Raw genomic sequence first — 9,448 nt, forward strand, 5'->3', positions numbered from 1 at the left:
ACACAGACCACACCTTAGGAGTGGCATTGAGTTGCCCCCAATAACCTGGGTGAACCATACAGATATACAGATGAGACTCTTGGATGATGACGTGCTATGGTTCTTATCTCCTAGTTCAGATCTTCTACAGGTAAAATGATCGATGAAGATCTCAGCTAAGAAATCGAAAATTGTCCCATCTCCATGTTCCAACACACATGGAGATGAGACATGGAGGACACATTGTCCTTCATTTCTTTCTTAGTGACAAGTTAACTCAAAAGTCTTTTCCCAGGGGATTTAGAAATCAGAGTCAGAAAAACACATTAACAGCAAATATTGGGGCAACCAACTCACCAAAAATCAGTCCAAAGGTGGATATACAAATTATACAGAGGAAAGACAGATATATGTTACTTATATACATTTCTAGCCAGTGCTCAGGAAGTTTGAACAATAAAAGATTGTCCCAGATTGTTGCAGAAGAGATAGAAGCTTGAATTGGAGACCCTCCAAATTGAGTAAATGTTGCGTCTTAAGAAAACCTGAGCTGAAGTTATCGCCTTTCCTCACGGGTTCACCTCTTGGCCCCCTCCTCTTGGCATCCCCTCCTGCTTTAATCTTCGGTCTGAGTTTGTGTCCTGTGTTTTTTTTATTTTTGAACTTTGTATTAAACGTGTCTTTATAATCTGATTGGGTGGGTGCCCATCAGTGGTGGAATCACTATATATATGCCAGGCGATGAGCAACTGCAGCTCACACAACATCCTGAACCTGGCAAACCTGTAAGTTACCCGTTTATGTTACGTTTTTTTACTAGAATTGATATTTTTATTTTAATATTATTGGTGGAAAGATTTAAAAAAAAAACTTTAATTGGTCATAGAAAAATGTATTAATGTATTACTGACATAACCAGGGATTAATTTGCCAGCAAATCTATTGGCTAGATTGCATTTGGGCATTTGGGTTAGAAGAGAGGATACATGTTCCGGATAATATTTCATTTCTGAATATGTCTATTGCAGGTTGGTGTATTGAAGAGTCTGCCCAAACATGAAAGCTTTGCTACTATCAGTAGCCCTGATCTTCTTTACAGGTATGAGGACTCTTAGGACAGTAATACCGGGGAACATTTATCTGAGTTTCACCTTAGTATGGACAAATGGACAGCACGGCACTATGCTAAAGTTCCCGGCTGACTGCTGGGAGCTGCCAGATAGGGTTAGTTATTAGTCTGATTTGCTGCTACTTCTTATTCTTCTTAGCTCCTGTTTTGTCTGTAGGTTTCTTTTTCTGATCTTGGCCCATTTACTGACTACTCTACTGTCTTCTGATTTTCTACCTTGTTTGCTCTCCTGGTTCCGATCTGGTGACCTGACCACTCCTGCCAGCATGCACCACCGGCCAGCAGCCTAGTATGTGGCTCCAACCCAGGGATCCCTGTGCAAGTCCAGATCCCTGTACAGGGGATAAAGGTTGAAGGCCAGGGATCTTGTAAATGGAATGGCTAGAGCTCAGCCTGTCTGTGCTAGCCATTTTTAGAGCTGGCAGGTGACCACTGACAGAGCCCCATTACACTAAGTGCTCATGCAGACATCCATGCAAATTGGTCTGATCTCGATCCTCAATGCAAGGACTGGCCGCCAGTCTCCCAACCCGAGAGGGACAGCCTCATAGAAATACATGAAGCTGTCTCGCTTGGGGCGGGAGACCCTCGGCCAGTCCGTGCATTGTGGTTTGTGATCGGATCAACTTGCACAGGTGTCTGAATCAGCCCAAAGATTCATCTGACCAAACATTGCTGCTGCAGGGAAGATGTTGCATATATTTTTGTTGCTCTGACTGCAACGAAAATATATGGAAAGATTGTTAGAAGCAACTTTCCGAAGGGCAGCCCATACGTGGACATACAAACTATCCAGAGCAAAGGCAGAAGTAAGTTTCTAATATCCATTTCTAGCCGGTGCTCAGAAAGTTTTAGCAAACTCATTCGAGTAATTCATGGAGGAGCCCAAATTGCCAGAATAGCTTTGCATTCTGACTCACAAAGCAAAGTCCTAAGTGGACCCTCCTTTGTTAGTCATGGCGACGTATTTGCAGGGGTTATCTCATTGCATATTGTCTTTGTCTTGCAGGGGCGCAGGGCCGCCACTTTTGGCAACACGATGAACCTAAAGAAGAAACAACTGATAAATCTTTGGAGAAGATTATGCACGATACTTGGGGCATAATAACCGGTCTCTGGGAAAACATGGATTATTCCTCCATTGCAAAAGAGTAAGACATTTCTTTTAATTTGTGTACAAAATAATCAACTGATTATAGTCAGCTCACCCAATTCAGCAGATCCGTTGCACGGATGAAAACTGCAGCACAGCAGGAAAAGACTTAGAGAAGAACTGGAACATCCAGCATCTGGATATATAAAATTAAGATTTTTAGTTACAAATAAATTAAACATTAGAGTAGTCCAAGTCACAACCATGCATGTGGCACAGGGATCGCAAACGTGTTTCGGATTATGAGTCCTTACTCATTGCTTGATCTCAAGCTTGGAAATAAAGCAATGAATAAGGACTCATAATCTGAAACGCGTGACTGACGGTGATGGACTGACACTTATGTCGAGAATGGGGCTTCATTGAGAAGGATAGGCAATAGTATGAGATTGGATTCCATTCTTGAGAGATGAAACCTGCTCTCATCACACATTTGTCCATATCCAGTAGATGCGATGACAGAGATGGGAATACCTCTTTAACAATGTAATATAAGGTCCAAAGTTACAGATTTGTGATTTTGCAATAGGGAGTATTGGAGAGGAATTGTCATGGGTGTATCAAGTGTGACAGACAGTTGTTCTGGATTCGGCTGTAAAAGGTCACTGCACTTGGCATTGCAGACGCCTTCTTGATCCTCTCATCTCTGTAGTGTAGTGATATCCTTCTCCCTTTAGGACCAAGCCACGACCTCCACCTTCTGTTGCTAATTGATACACCCTACACCCTTGCTTGGTAGTTAAAACTATCAGTGTTTTGCCAGAGAGTCACCGGTGATAGTTCTATATTCCTCTGTCCATGCCTGGAGTGCTAGTAGTTGGCTAGTTTATTCTTGGACTTCCCTTGGAGAACAGTTGGCGTTATTTCTCTGGTGTCTTCTTAAGCTAAGTGTATTCCATTTGTTTGTTTACCTTGTTGTCTTTAGTTTGTAGTGGGGACTGATTAGTGTTCACCCCGTCCCCTCCCTACCTACCTAGGGCCTAGCTCTAGGGACATTCAGGAATTAGGTTTCCTGCTTTTGATAGGTGCAGAACCTATTTGGGGACAATATTGTAGTCAGGGTGATATTAGATCTGCCTAGGGGTCTCCACTTCCCCTTTCCCTAGTTGTTGGGCTCCCTTCCCCCTCTTCCCGTCGTTGTACACTTGTTCCTTCCCTCACCATGCGTGACAGGAATACCATAGTCGCAAGATATTTTCACATAAATTAAAGGGTATTTCTTTCTCAGCCGTGGTCAGAGGTGGCTGGGATAATGAAAACAGTGTATCACAGTCTTCTCGGTTGTTTATGTAGTACCCCTCATCTTTGTCTGCTGCATACAGACAGGTATGGCTGAGGTGGGAAACTGCCTTTAATGTAAAATGTGCCAAATCCCTCTACAATTCCTAGTAGTTATGAGTTAATTAAGTTGCATTTTTTTTTTAATTCCCAGACATCAAATCAAAGAGAGGTGGGATTCTGCAAGGAAACACATGAACAAACTGGAGAAAGCCATAGACAGTTACTACGAAGAAGTTTATAAGAAGTTCGACGAACAGCTTCATGAAAAATTCCCGGTATTCAGGAAGAACGTTGTCCCTATTCTGAAGGAGTTTGATGTTGCCTTAGAAGAGCAGCTTGAGAAAATTGTAAAAAAAATAATTCCGGTTGGATCTGATCTCCTCGTTGGAATAAGCCAGCAAGTGGTCAAGTTCGTTGAAAGTTTGGAAAGTATCGCAGAACATGGTCGCGACAAATTGCGCGAGGAGATAGACAGCCTGCGCGTCAAAGTGCAACCCTACGTGGACGATGTGCATGCGGAATACCAGAGGTATCGTACCAATATGCAAGGCGAACTAGAGAAGGATATGAAGGAGCTGAAGCAAGAGGTGGAGAAGAATATGGAGAAGCTGAAGGAACAGGCTAAGCCTCATCTCGAAAAATTTAAAAGTAAATTTCCTGATGGCAAAGAATTCCAGGAAAAAGTGGAGCAGTTTATTGCGGAGCTGAAAGAAGCACTTTCCAAAGAAGAGTAAAGACCACTAAAGAGGAAAGCAAAGAAGAAATGTTGTTGTGATTACTAACACTATTGACTTACAATTGACAAAATTGTAAAGTTTCTGCAAATCCATTCCTAACATTTTCCCACTATGTCTTAATAAAACTTTCATCAATGCAAATACCGGATCATTACTTTATAAGATAACATTTCGTTTTTTTTCAAGTCTATGGTCACATAAGAATTAGTCACTTAAAGGGGTCTTCTCATCTTCTAAATTCATGGCATATCTATAGGATATCAATAAAAGTATAATAGGTGCAGAGGTGGGATCGATATCTATCGCCAGATCAGGGTCCTATTACGTGCCACTGTCAATGGAGAGATGGCCATACATGCACATATCTTCCTATTGATTTGTATGTTTGTTCCAAAAACTTGCACAAAAAATCAATGAAGGGAGATTGCGCATGTGACTCGCCCCCTGGGCCGTGGGGCGCTCGGAGCCGGGCAACAGGGCAATGATGGGGGTAGTAGTGGCAACCCGGTCCGTGGCTCAGGGTGGTCAGACCAGTGGCAGTCTTCTATATGTTTAGCAATGTCCGACTACGCAACCCGTGGATTGCAGTCAGGGAGACCGCTGCTGCAAGGCAGACCGCTGAGGCTGGTGTTGGGGATGCAGCAGGGAATAGTACAACTCCCCACGGGAGGAGTGTAGCCTCAGGGCAGTGTAACAGGATATTGGGGGTGATGGTGCAGGCGCAGCAGTAACCACACAGAGTCCAATAATGCAGTCCAGGGTCTTTTACTGCAGAACTTATCACAGACCCACCATGAGTACAGGGTAGGAATGGGCCCGGGTGTCTGAGGGCATTCGGGTGAGCTCCACTGGCCAGGTTGAGTGGGTAGGCCTACCGTTCTCTCTCTGCCCTTGCTGACTATCTCCCCCTTAAGTGGTATGATAGCCCACGTCCCTGAGCTTGCCCTGTACTACGCCTGTATGGCTTGCGACTCGGGCCTTAGGTACCTGTAGCTTCTCTGTGCTGTACCGGTCCCTCTGTGTGGCGGAGCCTCCAGGCTTCTTAGGCCAAGGGACCTGAAATCCCTTGCAGGTTGGTTATCTGCTGCAGGGCTTGCAACCCTGACAGCCTCGGACCCCAGTGTCCGGTTGTGTAGTTCTCTTTCAACCAGGACCGGCTCTCGTCGCCTCTGTCCCTGGCATTTCTCTTCCTCCTTTGCCTCCTGGACTCCTCAGCTGCGGCTGACCTGTCCCTCTCTTCTGGGAACCCTTCTGGATGCTTCAGAAGTGGGTCCTGGTCTCTCTAACCCTGGCCTCAGTACCAGCTTTTATAGGGGCAGCCTGCTCCCCCTATTGGCCTGGGACAGGAGGTGCTGCATGCAAATGGTCCATGACCAGAGAACCTCCCTCCTGCTCTCAGACACAGCCTTACAAGTTTGTGGCATCCAGGCCTGGGGTGACACATTCCCCCCTAGTAAAGCTTAGTACTCTGGGACTAAGCAGTAAACACAAATACTGGGTATAAATAACAACATAACATATGTACAAGTGCATTTTGTCTTTAAGGCCACGGCGCTCCCGTGACCGGGTGTCCATTTCACCCAACAAGGCGAACTTTTTGAGCAATGTGGGGACCTGTCCAAAGCAAACCCCAAATGTCGGCCCTGGGCGTGGCTGCAAGGCGAAGCAAACTACTTTGGACCACTCGAGGCCACACCAGACAGGTTTTTCTTCCGTGGACGTCTTCGCAAGAGGGCACCAGGTGCAACTATCTACAAGATAGTTCCGGTTATCCAAAGTTCATAACCTGTCAGTCCATATATCTAGAAAAACTAGAGAAAACACTATTAGTTACAGGTAACAAACATATTAAATATATACAAGGTACGCTCAGATCTTGCACTTATATCCTCGAGCGAGCTGGTGTTTGACCCCTAGTGCTCCTGGTTGACCTCCTTAACCCACTGTCTGGTGGTGGACCAACCTGGCTTTCCCCACTATCATTGAGGGTACAGCTACTAGCTGGGTGTACAGGCAGGGCAGGCAGCTGTCTGCGGGTCCTTTGGCTTACCGCAGGCATGGCAGGCTCACTGTCAGCAGAGGGTTGACTCTCCTGGGCTGCTGGCGTGGGTTCTTCTGCCTCCGGGCTGCTTGTTCTTCTTGTTCTTCTGTAGGCTCCTGCTGGGTAGGCTGAAGGAAGTGTAGGACGGGTACCACTATTGCGCCATTTATCTGAGTCCAGGTCCGGGGGAACTCTCTGAGAACTGAGAACTGTACCTTCTTGTACTGTAGCCGCCGTTCCGTATCCCAGTCCGCATCTGGGGAGGTGTCCTCAGGCGTCAGGACCCCCATTTCCAGGTCGATCGGCAGCTTACCTGGTCTTGCTCGCATCAGGTAAGCCGAGGTGCAATTTGTAGCATTCACCGGGATATGGTTGTACAAGTCAATCAGGTCTGGCAGCTTCTCCGGCCACAGGCTGCGTTCTTCCAGGGGTAACGTCTTGAGGAGATCGATGACGATATTGTTCATTTTCTCACACAGCCCGTTGGTTTGCGGGTGGTAAGGTGTCGTCCGAATCCTCCTACAGCCGTAGAGGTTGCAGAACTCCTGGAATACTTCAGCCTCAAACGCTGGACCTTGATCTGTCAAGACCTGTTCCGGATACCCATGTGGACGGCAGAAGTGTTGCTGGAAGGCTCTGGCCGCAGTTTGGGCTGTCAGGTCTTTAACAGGAACCACTGCCAGGAACCGGGAGTAATAGTCCACAATTGTCAGGGCATAGACGTAGCCCGACCGGCTTGGAGCCAATTTCACATTGTCCAGAGCTACCAGCTCAAGAGGCTGCCTGGTGACGATGGGCCTCAGGGGTGTCTGCTGGCTGGTATGGTCCTTCCTTCTGAGGTGACATGGGCCGCAGTCCCTGCTCCACTTCTCTATGGCCCTTCTCATGCCGACCCAATAGAACCGCTCCCTCAGTAGGAACTCCAGTTTCTTCCACCCGAAGTGTCCCGCTCTGTCATGGTAGGCCTCCAGGACCATTGCTGCATCTCGCCTTGGGACCACTATCTGCCAGGTCAGCTCGTGCGTCCGGTGGTTGACAAGCCTTCTGCACAGCTTACCCTCGTAGAGGAATAGCCTGCTTTTCTACTTCCATATCTGCTTGGCTTCCTCTGGAGCGTCCGGGCCAGGGCTAGTGTCTTCCTGGGTTAACATGTCTTTCACCAGGCGTTTTGCAGGGTCGCTATCTTGCGTTTCAGCCCAGCTGTGGTGGGGTAAGAGGTTGAACATGACGGTGGTTAAGTCTTTGTCTCTTACCCAGTGAGAATGCTGAGCGGCCCCATACCGGTGGAACGCAGGGAGCTCTATTTCCTCCAGCTCTTCCGAGTCGTCTTCTCCTTCAGGTAGGTTGGTTCTGCCTGCCCGGTATTTGATTGTGAAGTCATAATTGGATAGTCGGGCCATCCACCGCTGTTCTAGGGCACCTAGTCTTGCATTGTCCAGATGTGTCAACGGGTTGTTGTCCGTGTACACGGTGAACTTTGCGGAGGCCAGGTAATGCTTAAACCGCTCTGTGATGGTGACTCGCCCCCTGGGCCGTGGGGTACTCGGAGCCGGGCAACAGGAGACGATGGGGGTAGTGGTGGCAACCCGGTTCCGTGGCTCAGGGTGGTCAGACCAATGGTAGTCTGCTATGTGCTGTTCATGTTGTCCGACTACGCCACCCGTGGATTGCGGTTATTATGAACTGCCGCTGCAAGGTAAACCCCTGAGGCTGATGGTGTACGCAGCTGAGGTTGTTTAACTCCCCATAAATGATCACAACCTCCGGTCTTTGGCTGAGGGTAGTTTCTCCTCCACCAACTTGGGATCCGGTACCCTTAATCTGCCTGACCCTTCACCCGGTATTCTCATGGGTTCTTAGGGTCCCTTCCACCTTCTTGTTCCGGAGCCCTTCTGTTTCTCTCTCTCTCTTCTCCTTCTTTCCTGTTCCTTCTCTTCTCAGGCCCCGGCCTTTTCTCTAGGCCTGCCTCTGAGCAGAGCTCCTACAGAGCCTCTGCTCCCTGTCCTCTCCTCTCACAGACTGTACTGAACTCGACTGAACCCAGATCTAAGATGGTGCCCACCTCTTATACTTCCCTCTAAAGCATGAGCCCATGTGACCAGCAACCAATGGGCTCCTGCCTACGCTCAGGAACCGTCCCCTCCTGCTCCTACATCACCGGGTTTTCCTCCCCACTCCCCACTCCAGCCAGGGACAGATTCTGTCGTGCCTGCATTACTGTCTAATGGGAGCACCGTTGAGCTGTCCCCCGGAAATGGGGTGTGTGTGCTGCATGCAGCTACCTGAGCCCTGGTCCATACTCCATCCTTACCCGGGAGTGGAATATCACACCTCTGGCAGAGGTGCAATACCCCTGTAGCGTCCGAACCCTCGGGGCGCTACAATGGCCCACACCACTGCCCAGAATTCTAGCTTGAAGGAGCTGTAGTTCTCCGGGTTTCTTTCAGTGGGCCTCAGCTTCCGGCTGGCATACGCGATCACCCTTTCTCTGCCCTGTTGGTTCTGTGACAGTACGGCTCCCAGCCCCACATTACTGGCATCTGTGTGGAGGATAAAAGGCTGGCCGTAATCGGGATAGGCCAGTATCTCATCCCCCGTGAAGGCCATCTTCAACTGGCGGAAGGACTCCTCTTCCGGCTTGTCCTACTTGAAGAGTGGCTTGTGACTTCTGGATTTAGATTGCCCTATCAGGAGGTCCTGCATAGGGGCTGCCATCTTAGTGAACCCAGGGATGAACCTTCGGTAGTAGCCTACCAACCCGAGGAATTGCCTCACTTCCTTGATGTTAGAGGGGCTTGGCCAGCTCTTGATGGCTGTAACTTTGTCGGGGTCGGGGGCTACTCCCTCTGCACTCACCACGTGTCCTAGGTACTGGACCTTCGGTTTTAACAGGTGGCACTATGAAGGCTTCACTTTCAGGCCGTAGCCTGCCAGGGCTTCGAACACCTCGGCCAGGTGCTTTAGATGGTCCTCGTAAGTCTTCGAATAGACGATCACGTCGTCCAGGTAAAGGAGGACCGTCTCGAAGTTTCGGTGCCCTAGACAGCATTCCATCAGCCTCTGGAAGGTCCCTGGTGCGTTGCAGAGCCCGAAGGGCATACAGTTGAACTCACTCAGTCCTATCGGAG

The 9,448-nt window shown here is 48.5% G+C and overlaps 1 protein-coding gene and 1 long non-coding RNA gene across 2 annotated transcripts; one reads left to right on the plus strand and one right to left on the minus strand.

Moving 5' to 3' along the window:
- Positions 1 to 676: 676 nt before the first annotated feature.
- LOC141172664 (uncharacterized) lies at positions 677 to 4,420 on the plus strand. The gene is made up of 4 exons (XM_073657100.1): positions 677 to 764; positions 1,008 to 1,078; positions 2,118 to 2,259; positions 3,694 to 4,420. Exons 2-4 carry the CDS (start codon positions 1,036 to 1,038, stop codon positions 4,274 to 4,276), a joined length of 768 nt encoding a protein of 255 aa, XP_073513201.1. The 5' UTR covers positions 677 to 764; positions 1,008 to 1,035; the 3' UTR covers positions 4,277 to 4,420.
- LOC141172669 (uncharacterized) lies at positions 2,112 to 5,618 on the minus strand. The gene is made up of 2 exons (XR_012252508.1): positions 5,267 to 5,618; positions 2,112 to 2,397 (listed from the first exon to the last, which is right to left on the minus strand). It is a non-coding gene; the product is annotated as an uncharacterized lncRNA (long non-coding RNA).
- Between the last annotated feature and the right edge of the window lie 3,830 nt (positions 5,619 to 9,448).

Source organism: Phyllobates terribilis, unplaced genomic scaffold (genome assembly GCF_046119375.1).
Source record: "Phyllobates terribilis strain yellow unplaced genomic scaffold, ASM4611937v1 Scaffold_12__6_contigs__length_324123572, whole genome shotgun sequence".
Taxonomy (NCBI): Eukaryota; Metazoa; Chordata; class Amphibia; order Anura; family Dendrobatidae; genus Phyllobates; species Phyllobates terribilis.

Coding starts and splice junctions, on each gene's coding strand:
- LOC141172664 (XM_073657100.1), top strand. CDS start 1,036: ATGAAAGCTTTGCTACTATCAGTAGCCCTGATCTTCTTTACAG. Junction 1,079..2,117: donor AGCCCTGATCTTCTTTACAG/GTATGAGGACTC, acceptor TTTGTCTTGCAG/GGGCGCAGGGCCGCCACTTT. Junction 2,260..3,693: donor TATTCCTCCATTGCAAAAGA/GTAAGACATTTC, acceptor TTTAATTCCCAG/ACATCAAATCAAAGAGAGGT.